The sequence below is a fragment of the Falco rusticolus genome, chromosome 4 (assembly GCF_015220075.1).
Source record: "Falco rusticolus isolate bFalRus1 chromosome 4, bFalRus1.pri, whole genome shotgun sequence".
Classification (NCBI taxonomy): Eukaryota; Metazoa; Chordata; class Aves; order Falconiformes; family Falconidae; genus Falco; species Falco rusticolus.
The window spans coordinates 55769825-55784342 of record NC_051190.1 but is presented as its reverse complement, the minus strand read 5'-3'; the positions used below and the strand labels follow the sequence as shown (position 1 = coordinate 55784342).

At 48.5% G+C, this 14518-nt stretch overlaps 2 protein-coding genes across 6 annotated transcripts in view; one reads left to right on the top strand and one right to left on the bottom strand.

Moving 5' to 3' along the window:
* The window catches only part of PLCD1 (phospholipase C delta 1), a 56006-nt gene extending 46723 nt beyond the window's left edge, over positions 1-9283 (top strand). For both annotated transcript variants that reach the window (XM_037383963.1, XM_037383962.1), the window contains exons 10-15: positions 1176-1332; positions 1648-1764; positions 3633-3811; positions 4338-4470; positions 7574-7723; positions 8098-9283. In XM_037383963.1, coding sequence (XP_037239860.1) covers positions 1176-1332; positions 1648-1764; positions 3633-3811; positions 4338-4470; positions 7574-7723; positions 8098-8189 — 828 coding nt within the window. In that variant the 3' untranslated portion in view covers positions 8190-9283. The remainder of the gene's footprint in view (positions 1-1175; positions 1333-1647; positions 1765-3632; positions 3812-4337; positions 4471-7573; positions 7724-8097) is intronic.
* A 1879-nt stretch (positions 9284-11162) lies between these two features.
* VILL (villin like) overlaps positions 11163-14518 on the bottom strand; it is a 38146-nt gene continuing 34790 nt past the window's right edge. For all 4 annotated transcript variants that reach the window (XM_037383961.1, XM_037383958.1, XM_037383959.1 and 1 more), the window contains 2 exons: positions 14090-14347; positions 11163-12877 (listed from right to left, as the gene is read on the bottom strand). In XM_037383961.1, coding sequence (XP_037239858.1) covers positions 12764-12877; positions 14090-14347 — 372 coding nt within the window. In that variant the 3' untranslated portion in view covers positions 11163-12763. The remainder of the gene's footprint in view (positions 12878-14089; positions 14348-14518) is intronic.

The following is a 14518-nucleotide window of genomic DNA, read 5'->3' as shown; positions in this document are numbered from 1 at the left end:
AAGAGCTACAGATCTATGGGGAAGGGGTGGCTCAATACAAAAGCTATTGGGATGACTGTTTCTGGGAGGAAAAGGCTGGCCTTTATACCAGTGTTATGCTCCCTCATGTGAGGACATTCATTTTTCCAGACTGCAGGTCATTGTGAATGCCAATCCCTTACAGACAAGGTTCACACGTCATATAAATACATAAAGTCCCACTGATGGCAAAGCTGATTGATGTTGCCTCTGGATCTGGTCTGCTCTATACTTCCCCTTGCTGATTTGCTCACTCTGTGAGGGTCTCATTTCTTTCTCTGAACTGTAGTCAATAATGTGTATAATTTTGAAGTGTCTCCTTTTCTTGCTTCTAATGGGAGCTTAGTGGCTCTCAATCAGCCTTGCACCAATGAATGTGGCTATGGAGTGAGATGCATCAAAGCATTGTGAGAACTTCCTAGTTCAAGGGAAAAAAAGCCTTAGCCCTGTGGAGGCCAAAGCATCCCTCCCTTCCCAGGTTTGCGTGCTTGGGACCAGGACAGTATGGAAAACTCATTGCTAGGGCTCTGTTGTAAAGTTTACCAACTGAAGACAGCCATGGATGCTGAAATACAAGTGATCATGCATGCAGAGAGCCACAGAAATGCTACCCTACCAACAAAGAGAGAATCCATCTGGAGAGCATCATGCAACAGGGGGGTTGGGATGGCAAAGCATCTGTTGTGTGAAATCCTCTCTTAGCTCACTAATACAGGTTGACTGAGCTGGTTCCTACTGTGTTTGTAGCCCTAATCACTAATGAGTTGTGATAGCCAAGCTAAAATACTTATTCACATAATAACGTGCAGATAAATGCAGAAGGAGAGATGGGCCAGATGAAATGAAATGAAATATTCTTGGTAGTAACACTTGGGAAGTCAGTGATATCATTGGACAGGCCAGGATGGGCCTGAGAGGGAAGTGATGCTCTGGGAGGAGGGATTAGCACTCTCCATACGGGGCAAGGGACATGGCAAGGGCAGCCTGTCCCTTTTATCATCCCCTCTCTGCATAGAGGTGCCACTGAAGGTTGATAGCATGCATCCTTTTCATGTGAAGATGGCAGAGAAGAGGAACCCCAGGGGTCCTAGGGAAAACATGATTATTACTTTTGAGTATGACTGCAGAAACTCTCCACAAATCTCTCCTGCTTTTAGAGTGACACCTTGAAGCTGGCCAAGGAGCTGTCAGACACAGTTGTCTACTGCAAGAGTGTCCATTTCAATGGCTTTGAGGACCCTAGCCATCCTCGGGCTTTCTACGAGATGTCATCGTTCACAGAAAGCAAAGCTCTGAAACTAGCCCAGGAGTCTGGTATGTGTGTTCTGCCCCAGCAAAAGGCCATCCCCTATCCCAGTCCCCCATAAAGGGCCAGCTAGTGGTGGTTGAGCATGAGAAAAAGGCATCCTGAAAGACATGGGCTATGATCTCTTTGCTCATGAATGTCACTGAGAAACAGTGGGAATAACTTAATATCATAGAGGCTATTACCAAGAAGAGCATTTTATGCAGGTAGTTCACATGTAGCCAGACTCACTAGGCAGAGGGGGAGTGTCTACAGCAGCATCAACAAGAGATAAAAGTAGCCCCCATCACTGAAAGGGACATTTTCTTCTTTTTTTTCTGTAGCAACCAGTTTTATTCATCACAACATCAGGCATCTGAGCCGAATCTACCCTGCAGGCTGGAGGACAGATTCTTCCAACTACAACCCTATCGATCTCTGGAATGTCGGCTGCCAGATCGGTGGGTACAACTGGGACATCAAGAGAGGGTCAGCCTGGCTGGGTCACCCATGACCTGGCTAGGAAGGGGCTTCAGCTGAGGTGGATGTGTGATCTCAAGCCATTTGCAGACAGTTTCATTGGTCACTGGGAGGGATCAGCTCTTCAGCCAATGCTCAGTGACTTTTCCTAGACCACTTTCTGGCCCACCTCAAAACTGTTAGGAGAGTCTTTCCTGCACATTAATGTGTGCATCCCTGCAGTTTCACGAGAAGCAGAGTTACTGCCATTTAACAAAGGAGGAGGGAGCCAGGAGTTACAGTCCCATACTGAAAAGTGTCCTGAATTATCTGGCAGAGATAAATTAAACTCAACTCTCTTGGGCCCTAGGGCAAGGCCATAACCATACAAAGGCCAAGCTGTGGCCTGAGCTGTTCCCTGTAGTCAGAGCAGCACCACATAATACCTAGCCCCAGAGCACTGAGGCCCCTCCCTGGTGGTATGTTGTTGTCTCAGAGATTTCATGAAAACAAGGGTCCCAGAGCCTGTTAAGTGGATTATGTTGTAGCTGTCATCCAGGAAACCTGGTGCAGTGGTAAGTGGGCAGGGTGGCGATGACATGCTTGGCTCTCTTGGTGATGCTGGATGTTGGAAATGTCCCAGTTGTGCCAATGTGGCCCAGCCAGACAAGAGAAGCTGCAGATGCAGGACTCCCTGTCCCCAGCTGTGTAGATATGCATGGGCTGGATGTGCCTGGCAGCATATGAACTTGCTGGGTTCTGCAGTCCCATGGGGCCACAACTAGCCCCCATGGGCTTGTATTCCCAGCACTCAGGAGAGTCCCTGCAAGGCAACATCAGGTCCCCCAGGGTACACTAAAGCTAGACCTGCATGCCTTATCTGACCTGAATTCAGTATTTGGGCACCCAAAGTAAGATTTTTCAGAAGCCCAAGTACCTACAGCTCCCAGTAGAAGCAGTATACTGGAGTTATTAAAATCTTGCTTGCAGGTGGAAAAGCAGGGGAGTGATTTAAAATGTTTTTGGCCTTCAAGTATTACAGGGTATGTAGGACCCAGGATCAACATAAATTACTGTCTGTCCTAGAGCTGTCTTAGAAGTTGCTAAAGGGGTTAGCATCACCCTTGAGAAATCAATGGAGTGCTAAGGAGATGCTGCGGTCCGTGTGTGCTCCCTATGTGTATTAGTGAGACTGTTCACTGAGACTGCTTCCAGATTTGACATTAATGCTTTTAAAAAGATAGTGGCACATCGGCAATAATACAAGAAATCTGCCTGGTGTTAGGACACCAGTGAGGCTTGATCTATTTTGGGCAGAAGACAATGAAGAGGTGATTTGATCACAGCTTCTGTGCTCCCACATGAGGAGTTCAGACAGCGAGGAACTCTCTAGTCTAACCAGCAGAGGCGTCAGTGCCCCTCAGGATGGCAAATGAGAACAGGCATATCTGGGCTGGAAAGGAGGTTTTATAATGAGGCTAAGTAGCCAGAGAAACAATCTGAGAAGGATTTGCTGTCTTCACTGCAGGAGATAACTCCTTCAGAACTCCTTCAGTGTAGAAATGAATAGGTTTATCTAAAAGATGCAATTTTCAACCAGGTGACATAAATTCAATGCAGGACACTGTTTGATCCTGTAGAAGGCAGGGTGACAAATGGGGTGGCTGTAATGGCTCTTCCTGTCTCTAACATCTCTGAATGCAAGAAATCCTTAGGGGTATCAGGCTGTGAGAGTTTTATCACTGCTCTTTGAAGCATGGGAAGCCAATGTTTATGTCCACAAAGTGCAATTTCATGTGAACAGAATCAGTATAAAAAGATTCCCATTGATTTATCTAAAAGTGACTGAATTTATTTATTTATGTTGCAGTTGCCCTAAATTTCCAGACAGCAGGCACAGAAATGGATGTCTACCAGGGTCGGTTCCAGGACAATGGGTTTTCTGGGTATGTCTTAAAGCCGGAATTCCTTCGGGATGAACAAACCAAATTCAATCCAAAATCCATCACAGAAGGAACATGGGGGACAAAGAAGAAGCTTCTGCTTAAAGTAAGAACAGAAGTCAGAAAATGTCTCAGTAGCATCCACCTTCAGGGGGGGTGTGTAGGTTGTACCTTCTGGTCCCACCTAGGCAATGTTATCTTACCCCTACTCATTTCCCACTGCTGGGGTCTCTGCTTCAGTGCTGCATGGGCTCTCATCCTCCAGGGACTTACTCACATGTTTAATGCTTGGCAACAGGAGAGGTTAATGACAACATTCACTGTCGTTACAGAAACATACAGGCAGACATGCAGTCAACAGTCAGCACTGTTGTTTCCAGGTATCATCTGATCACTGTGGGGACAGTTAGAAAAGTTGCCTGTCCCCTAGCCAGCTGGCTGGGCTGGAGCAATGTTCGTTACGTGCTTTGACTCATGACAACTTCTTCTGAAGGATGTCACAACACTGGCTCTGAAAGACCAGCATCAGCTTGTCACAGCAAGTCCTGCACTCCTGGAGAAGGAGAGGGAAATGTGCCAGGGAGCCCTCTTTCCTAATGATGTCCTGACCTCTTCCTCTGTTTCCTTCACAGATCATCTCTGGTCAGCAGCTGCCCAAGGTGAACAAAAGCAAAAATTCCATTGTTGATCCTAAGGTAACAGTAGAGATCCATGGCGTCCAACAGGATAACAACAAGAAGCAGACCAAAGTCATTGAAAACAATGGTAAGGGGTTTTCATCCACACTGCTGCTTCCATGGGGCAGTAACCCTTTCATTCCATGTAGTAGAGTGTTTATTGCCAAGGCTGCTGCCCTGTGGCCTGACCTGCCCAGGTGCACCCAAGCCTACCCACACTAAGCAGATACGTGAGGTCCTGTTGGCCTGCTTCAGTGCAGGGACTCTGGTTATAGACTGCTGGTGGCATCAACTAGCCCCACACATTGATATCCCTATGGAGAATTGCTTTCAGGGGTTCTTTCCTCTCTTCTCTCTCTAAGATGTTTGGAGACAGACATTCCCTGCAAAATAACGTCAGTTTTGAGGTTGGCTGCCAAATTGGCAGAGCTAGAGCTTTGGAAGTGCTCTTTGCCTCCATGCAGTTGTATGTGACCTGGGATGGACTGGTCCCCACCAAGATCTCCCTAAAAAAGGCTTCTTGTGAGGCTGATTTTATCCTGAAAGTTGTCAAAAACTTAAAAAAAAAAAAAAAAAAAAGAGGTTGCAAGGGACTTCGGGAGGTGTCTGTTCAGCCCCTGCCTAAAGCAGGGCCATACTCAACTCAAGTTGCTCAGGGTATTGCCCAGATGAATTTTGAAGATGGAGATTCCCCAGACTCTCTCAAGTGATCCAGTCTTTGACTGACCTTATGACAAAATAAGGTATCTCTATTCTAAACCACAAGTTCCCCTGTTGCAGTTTGTGGTCTTTATGCATCAAGCTTTTGCTGTGCACCTGTAAGAAGAGCTTGGCTCTGTCTTCTCTATAAGGAGGTCATGGAGGATAGCAGTAATAATCCCCTTAACCTTCTCCAGGTTGAATAATTCAGCTTCTCTCAGCCTCTTCTCATATGTAACATAATCTGTGCAGGAGAACATTTCCTGTGCCTCCTCGCCTCCTCGCAAGGCAGGGACGCTGCATCTGCTCATCCTCTTGGCCACAGTGGCACTGGTGGTAGATTAATGCACATCACAGCAATGTTACAGGTGAAGGGTGAAAGCCATAAGCCCCCTCCTCCAAGGAGCCGGGCTCAAGCCTTACCCAGCACTGACCTCAGAGATCAGACAGACGTTTCACATCCCTGTGGACCATTTCTCATCGGTCAAACGTGGCTGTGATTTCCCTCTGTGCAGTGAGGGTCTGAATAGTGTGGCCTTCTGAATTTGCAGAGGGCATATTCAGCCCTTCCTCCTATGGGAGTAACGAGACAGTAGGAGTCTGAGAAATCCGTCCTCACCCTCCCGCTGACAAACACACAGGCATGTGTGTACACACAGACATCCCCACCCCCTACCCCCACCCCACCCCCATTTTCTGTGTAGAGTAAGAGCCAAGCACTAGAAAGCCAACGCATATTTTCCTCCCTGCCAACAGTGTTTCCCTTTTCCTCTTTCCTGTTTGAGTAAATCTGGCCTAGCTCCTAAAGCTCACAGCCGTTTCCGTCACCTACAATAATTTTTGTAATGTCTTGAGTCAAAGCTGTGTAAGCAACATTGCAGACCTGCCAGGCCTGTTCCTCAGGGCTGCTTAGCACACCCAGCCCCACAGCCAGCCCTTGGCTGGCTGGAGCGGTACTGGAGTGGTACTGGAGGCATGCTGGTGTGAAGAGTGTTGTCCAATGGAAAGTGAATCAAACAGTGAAAACATCAATGTTGGAAAGGAGCAGCTGCAGGGAGAGGGTTGCGTTTCATGGGCTGAGGTTTCAGGTATGTGACCATGCTTCAGCAGCTCACCTGGTTTGATATTTTATGGTTGGACTTAATGATCTTAAGTGTCTTTTCCAGCCTAAATGATTCTATGAGCTGTGTTGGTGGGACTGAAGGCTGTGGGCACAGATCAGGTCACAGTGGTGCAGCCATGGAGCTAGAGAGGCTGTGGGAACCTGCTGGCTCAACAGCTCTGATCGTCTTGCTATGACTCTGGAATGAGTTGAAAATCCCCGACAGATGTGAAACCTGCTGTCCCAGGGCTGATGACTTTCCCTCAGCTTTCATGATTTGCTCCCGTGGACTCAACAACACTGGGTTGTTTTTTTTCCCCAAAGATGAAGGAGGTCAGGAGCAGATGTATGTTATCTGAACAGTCCAGTTGATTTAATCCTATGAAAGTCCAAATAAAGTGCACCAACCCAGCACAGGTATTCTGCTGCAGCACTGTCCACAGGCCCATCTCAGCACCTTCAGGGTCAGCTGAAAGATCCCTGCCTCCTCCGGAATCATCCACAAACCCTCCATGACCGACAGGCTTCAGCTGATGTTTTGCTGTCCTTGGGCATCTGCTCTGCACAGGCTGGGCCAAGGGCAGCAGGATTCCCAACAGGATGTGCTCTCCTCCTGTTTGTTTCTGGGGAGTGGTTTATTGACACTGCAGAGAGCACCTGCCGTGACCTGGAGAGCGAGCACGGAGATTGCTCTTCATCTCTCCTCTGATGTGACAGTCTCAGTTTTGTTTGCTTTCTGAGTCCAGACCACAAGATCCTTATCCGTAACAGAAGTGGGGCTAATCTGGCTGTCTCAGCCACTGCCCTTATACAGGGAGACATAAAACATTTTGTCCACAGACTTGATGTTGCTTTTTTTGTAATCAGACACTCCTCATTAACCTTTCTTACAGACAGGGAAACTGAGGCACAGAGTGCTGACAGATGGGTGTACCTTGAGCACTCAGTGAGGCTTAAGGTGCCAGAAGGCTGTCATGACACAAAGGCACAGCTGTCCTCTCTGCTTTCCCCTGGTTTAGGGCTGTAGGAATTTGCAGCTGGTCCAATAGCAACCAAAGACGTCCATGTATCAGCCAGCAAGATCCTGTGGAGCGGAGCTGAGCTCACTTCCCTCCTGCTCCTCACTGCCTTCTGGGGCCATGGTGCTGAGGTCTGAGCAGCCTGAGCTGAAGGATTTATTAATACCAGGTAGAAAATCGGTATCAGAGCTGGGAACAATGGTCTCGGCACCTCCTAAGACCTTTGGCCTGGGTCAGATTAGGTTGTCAGTCAGGCAAAGTCTCCATCCATTTGCAAGCACCTCTGACCTCCGTTCTCGCTTGTGAGCATCTCTCCCTTCCTTCCTTGACCGTGAGCAGCTCTGACCTCCATCCTTGTCTATGTTGCCCAGGTTTTAACCCAAAATGGGACGAAGAGTTTACATTCGATATAGAGATCCCTGCACTTGCCCTGGTCCGGTTTGTGGTGGAAGACTTTGACATGTCAACCAAGAATGACTTCATCGGGCAGTACACCCTTCCCTTCACTAGCCTGAAGCAAGGTAAGGCCCTGCTCCCTGTTCATCACAACCCCTGAGCCCTTGGGGGGGCTCCAGTGTCCTAGATGAGTTGGTCCAGATCCATCACACCTCGAGTCAGAACAGGTCCTCTCTCTAGGGTAGGAGCAAAGTGATAAATGGTTTATTGGGCAGCTGTTAACACTGTCGCTGGGGAAGGGATCCTCTTGTCACCAGTGGCCTTGGGCACAATGTCACCAATGCTCAAAGCCATGCCTCTCAGACCTACCTGTTCTCTGGGCTACTGGGAGCGAAACGCTCTGAGGCAAGGAGATGTTTTTGCAGGGTCTTGGCAAATGCTAGCGAATACTTTTCCAGCTGGACTAAAAGCCACTTTCCATCTGTGTCTCTGCTTCCAGGGTACCGCCACATCCATCTTCTAACCAAGAATGGAGACCCGTACTCCTCCTCCACCCTCTTTGTGTACATCAATATCCAGGACTGTGATTAGCAGCCCAGCTCTTTTAGGGCACAGTGAACTTGGTTACAGACCTAGAAGGAATTCAGCATGTGAAGTTTGCCAGTGTCAGGGTCCTGTCAAATCCCCAGTGCCTTCTCTGGAGCAGCACATGGTGTTCCAGAGGACCCCGATGTGAAATAGCCATCGACCCTCTCCCTTCTGCATGCTGGAGACATCCTAATGCTGCTGTTGAGATTAACCCTTTTGTACCAGTTTGACCAATCCAGCTGTGTTTTTAGTTCACTTTATTTAGTGTGATTTTTTAATTTTGCTTTTAGCGAGAGGATAGGGACTCCTTTTTAGCAAAGTACAGCTCTTGGGTTGGGTTTGGTCAGACATCTGGACAAAACACCCAACATCTGCGCAAGAAAAGAATCCACCCCACCACTGAAATTAGTGGCCAGATGCCAGGTGACTTTTTGTAACTTCAGATGTCAGCCATCTTTCACTGTATGAAGTCTTAAATTGGGGACGCAATTCTCCTCTTTTCTGTAGCAGATTAAAAAAGAAAGCTGCACTACAAAGGCCCATGTTATATAACTCAACTTTCCTTTTGTATTATAATAAAAAATACATGAAAACTTCTCCGCCTGTGTGCCTGGCTCTCAGCCAGGTTGCTTTGCGTTCAAAGCCTGGCTCTCGTCCTGTGGAAGGAGAAAGAGGCTGCCGAACGGCAAATTTCCCTCTAACCCAAAGCAAAACCCACTCAACGGGACCTCAGAGAATGCCTTTTGCCAGTGACAGTGGAAATACGCTCAGCTGACAGTGGGACTTATTTTTAATGCAGTAGAACTTTTTTTTTTGGTGTTTTTGTAGAAAAAACGTCATTTTTTAACACAGAGGAAGTGGCAGTAGGAACTGTCGTAAATGTTAGCCTGGTCCCAGCTGCGCTGTTGAGGTAACCTGGCACAAGCAGGCAGGAGTGTTCAGCAACACAGTATTTATGGCAACAAGTGATTTTTCTTCATGTACAACTAAAGAGTTAAGGGAATATTGTTGAAATAATATATATTTTGAAGTGCCAACTATATTACTAACAACATGTTAGACTATTAAAGGTAAAAAAAAAATCTGGAGACGTCCAATTACTTGTCGCTATTTGCCTTTCTTACTTGAACGCAACAAAGATGAAGTTGGAGACAGACCTGCTTAATTTCTTAAGGCTGTCAGTCTTTCTGGGGTTTTTCATGCCTGATGGTGGGGAGGATGAGCTGTTATCAAAGAGGCCAATGTCCCTTTAAACATATTCCAGTCAACTCGCTCCCCCACCTATTTTTGAGTCCAAAATAGCCTGGATTTAGTGAGCCTTGGGGCCACTGCATAACTGCGTGTCATTTAGTCCTACCTGGAGTTCGTTGTGCTGCAGTAAGCGTTGCTGGGCACATTGATTTTTCCTCTTCACTACAATATTGTGTGATGTTATAAGCTGTTACCAGATTAAATGTGAATTATATCCACAACTCCAAGGCTCATATTGAATTAACAACCAGCGGTTGAAAGAGTTCAAGAGTGGCAGTGGCCACCGAGGTGGAACAGGGTGTCCTGCAGTGACATGGGCTGGCTCTCAGCTCACCTCTGGGATGGGGCGTGTTGTACCAGGAGATGCATTTGAAGGTGAAGGCCGGGGCATCCTTGACTCCAACTCAGAGACAGCCTACGTTCGGTCCCTGCTCCCTGGATGCTCTGAGCATTTTGTTTTAAGGAGACATGGGGTAAAAAGCATGAACAAAGGATACCCAGGTCTGCCCTGTACCATGGAGGGAGCTTGCACCATGCAGCCTGAGAGTGGGCGTGATCAGGGGATTCTTGCCCCCTCGTGTCGGTACCAGCTCTTGTGGGGTGAGTCAGATCAGCCCCCTGAGTTGGCTTAGAAAAATTATTTGCATTTTTGGTGTTGCAGGATTGGATTTGGGTTGAATTATCGAGCTAAACCAGCCCTTACCTGCCTGCGGCGGCCAGTACTGAAGGAGTAGGGGACAGGGAATGGGGAGAGATGTGAGGGCAGGACCACACTATCCAGGGCCAGGGTGTGCTTAGATGGACTGCATAGAGAGGCCAGGGTTTCCTCTGCCTGTTGTGCACTTACAGGTAGGCAAGATCAGTGGGAAGAGAGAACATCCCTCATCAGGTGGGCACAGTTGGGGGAAAACTACTGGAGCCAGGTGGGAAGGTAGCTGAGGTGGAGATGGGATGGACAGTGCTGCAAGGTCCACAGAGAAAGGGACACGGTCCATGCTGTTGTCAAGGGAACTCATCATCGGATTAGGATGCACAGGAGCCCCACTACAGGGAAGAGCTCTGGTGAGGGGAGCAGCAGAAGTGGGACATGGCCCACCAGACACCACAGCGTGAAAGGGATGATGTGTGTGAGAATCTTTTCTTTAGAAATCAGAGGCAGAGAGTATGAACAGTTCTGCCCATGAGGAGAGAAGAGCAGCAGCCGTTTCCAAGAGGCCCAGATATCCAAAGGATCTATTATCTGTAAAATGCCATGCTGGTTCCAAGTCCTAGCAGGAGCACTCGTGTGTGGCTGAGCATCACGGCAACAGGAATTAAAGCAATTTGTAGCAAACCAGCCTAATCTCCCTAATCCGACTATATTTCCGCTGGTCTCCATTTGATCACGTGGTGCTCGCTGGGCCCGCAGCCAGGGCTGGTAGGTGGCATTCCTGCCTTTTATTGAGGTGCACAAGCAATTCCTTAATTTCGGAGCTTGCATTGCCCTGCTGCAGCATGCTCCTGCCAATATTGCTGCTTCCAGCAGTGGCAATAGAGGCTGAAACAGGGATAATGTGCCCTGATTGTATTCAGCGTGAACACAACAGGAGCAATCACGTGGGTAATTCAGCTGATTTGTGCCTTTGCTTGACTCTTACCTTATTCTGCACGGGGAGGTTGCAGTGGGCTTTGGGCTGGACCCTCAAGCAGAAATGGGATTGCAGTGGTGGCAGAAGCACGGAGGTAACGATGGCATTGTGGTTTATTTGAAGCAAGTACTAATTCTAAAACGCAAAGATCTGTCCAGAAGACCCCGTCACCTGGAGGCCCCTGCCTCCAGCCCGTCTAGATGGTGACACTTCACCTCTACTGCATGGTCCTGGGTGTTGAGTGAAAGCCCTTAGCTCCTCAACCAAGGAAGCTGCAGCTCTTCAGCTCCAGGCCCACATCCCTGCAGCAGTGGTGGGCAGCCAGGCCAACCGCTGCACAGCCAAGTAGTCCTGTTCATGGGCAACGGGGGGCTTCAGGAGCAGGGTGTGTGAGTATGGGGAGAGAAATGGTTCTGGCTATGTCATGTTTGGGAACAGAAGGGGCCCCATCTCCTCTGTTTGTTCTTTTCTTTTTAAAAAGAAATCCCCAGTTCCATTAAAGACCAGGTGTTTGAAGGACTGGTGGCCCTGCAGAGCTTTCATCTACTGCCATCCTACCCCACATGCTGATCAAGGACACTTACAGTGCTGATGCTGGCTGTTTATTTGAAATCACTGATCAGGTGGGAAATGGAGTAAAGCTGCAAAACCACATCTTCTTAAACTTATGTGATTCTGCCTTTAGTTTACAGTTGTACCCCTTAAACACTGATTGCTCACATTTCCCCCTGCCCTCCCTCCCCAGTCAGACTGAGCTCGCACCGTGGAATGAGCGCTCTCAGCCCCACGGACATCACAGGGATGGAGCCCTGGTAAAACCTTCATTTGGGACACCCTCTGCCTCAGGTCATACCCAAATCTCTCCTGGCTTCCCCAACCCTCTGGTCTGTGGGCAGGTGGACTCTTACATTCACCTGGTCATGCTCAGGGAAGCCAGGTGAGATTAGAGATGCTGTCTGAATAATAAAAAAATAGAGTCTTCTCTGGCAGTCAAAATCAACAGCTGTGTCTAGCCCTCAGGCTCATCATTCCCTTGAAACAGATCAGCTAATAAATATATTCTTAATAAGTGGTTTTTTTTCTAGGCCAGGTTCTCATTTGTTTTACCTGCACTGGGCTATGCATGTGCTACAACTGATTCTTGCTGTTCTTTGGCGAGTAGTTTTTCCACAAGGTGAGAAGTGGCAGAACTGCCTGATGTCACTCCATGTGCATTCCCATCACACATCTGGCTACCCCATCACCTTTTCCTGACCTCAAGGCTCCCCCTGTCCTCTCCCTACCCAGGATTTACATAGCAGTTGCAAGTAGCCCTTGTCTTACCCAATTTTAGACATCTACAAATGAAGAAAGATAACGACCTTGTGCACGTGGCAATTTGCAAAAGGGAGAGGAAAGAAGAGGCTACAATGCAGTTGTGTGACACGTGCATGTCTTCATGGCTATCAGCAATAAAGTGGCAAAAAGAGGCAAAACCATCCTGCAAAATCATTCCTGCAAAAGGTTTTGCCTCCTTAGGTTCAGGGTTTGCAGGGAGAGAGGAGCCATCCCCTGAGCAGTGGCTGCTGGAATAACTGCGTCGGATCTGGGCCTGACTGAGATGTCGAAGTGGGTTCATTGAGCAAGTGTCTGTACTTCTTCCCTGAAGCTCCTAGGAGAGCGAGGGTTGGTCCCAGAGTCCTGATGGCCCCTGCGGTCTCAGAAGAGTCCATACTGCTTCTTCTCGTTCTGCTGCTTCCATTTGGGCATCTGGTAGAACTCATCCTTGGACTTCCCAAAGATATCATGGAAATCAGCATCAGAGAGGTAGTACTGCAGCGGGAGAGAGCAAGGAGAGGTCAGCTTTGGCTTTTACAGAGGCTGGGACACCTCCATCAGCTGCATCCCTTCCTCACTGTGCCAGTGCTGAGCCCTGACTCCAGGCCAGCAGCTCCTGTCCTCCTGTCCAGCTGCCTGTCCTCATGGGGGGATATCCCAGCAACCATTCTGCATCCCACTTCCCAAAGCACCAGGGGAATAAAAGCCCACCAGCCCAAAGCAATGCTCGGTTTGAGGGGTTAGCACGCTCTGGCTGGAATTCGGTCCCTGCTAAACATACTGAGGCCAGGATTAATCATGGTGCATTGGTGAAGCTTTGAGTGGTTTCTTGGGTAGTGATTCACTATGAAAGCATCTTCCCCTCGCTCAGTTACACCCCCAGCCCCCCAAAATATTCGACTGGAAATGTTCACTCCTATTCCTGGAAAGAAAGAAAGTTCTGTAGATAGCGGGCTTGTCAGTGATACTGAGAAAGACCCTGTGGGAGATGGAGGTTGAGTTTTCGGCATCGTTTTGGGTAGAAGAAAGCTCTTCTGCACAGCCCAGCTGAAGTACAGCCATCAGCACGTGGGCATTGCCATGGGCCAGGGCTGCTGGCGCAGCTGTGGATGAGCTTCCCTGGCTGCACGTATCGGCCTTTGCCAGGAGAGCTCTTGGGGCAAGACACTGCTCAGATGTGGGTTGTAGAGAGTAGAGGAACTCAGCCCCTCTGTCCCTCTCATCGGCTTGCTTGGGCTCAGCTACAGGTGTTGCCAGAATCCTTGGGCTGATCAGAATATGAGATGTGGCATTCCTCCCCGCCCCTGGATGGGATCTGCTGAAATGCAAGCTTTCTGACACCCCCCCACCCGCACCAAACTTCATTCTCAGCTGTGTCACCTTGTGTCGCAGGGGAATGGTGCTTTTGATTCTCTGTCCCTCCAAGGAGGGACGTTGGGTGGCAGGATAAAACAACTCTACCAGAATATTTTTTTTTAAATGACTATTTAAAATTCATTTTTCTGCCATAAAAAAGTAGAAATATTTCAACTAGGGTAAAACTACCACAGTTTCCTCTCATGTGAAGCTCCTGCTTTTTGATGAGACCTACGTGTCCAGCTGTATCTCCCTGAGCCTGAAGCAGGACTTAATAAAGTACTAGTGCACTTAGGCAATGACTATGTTCCAGGTTAAGCTACAAAGGCATCAAACCAGCAATGCTGTCACCTCTTTTTTAGTGGGATCCACGCCTTCTGGAAGTTCATCCACCGTCTTGTTCATCAGCACCTCTCGGGAGTAAATTCCTTCACCGTTGGGCACCAGGGAAGGGCTGTTGTTGCTGTTGTAGTTGCTGCTGTTGCTGTAGCTGTTGCTCTCGCTGTGGTTGTAGTGTGATTTATAATCTGGGGAAGCACTTGCTGTACTTGAACCAGCCAAGCTGGTCATGCTGAGGGTCCTCTGGTTCAGGCTGATGTTGTTAAGGTCCTGTCAAATGGAGGAAAACATGTCAAGACAAGAAGCTCTGGCAGAGCAAGTTGGGGGTTATCCCACAATCTTTCTCTCTGCTGGGGCCCCTGTTTCTGGCACAGGCCGTCTTGTTGGTCCAAAGATGCAAGGAGAAATTCTGAGCTAAACCACCAGTCCCACACCTCCATC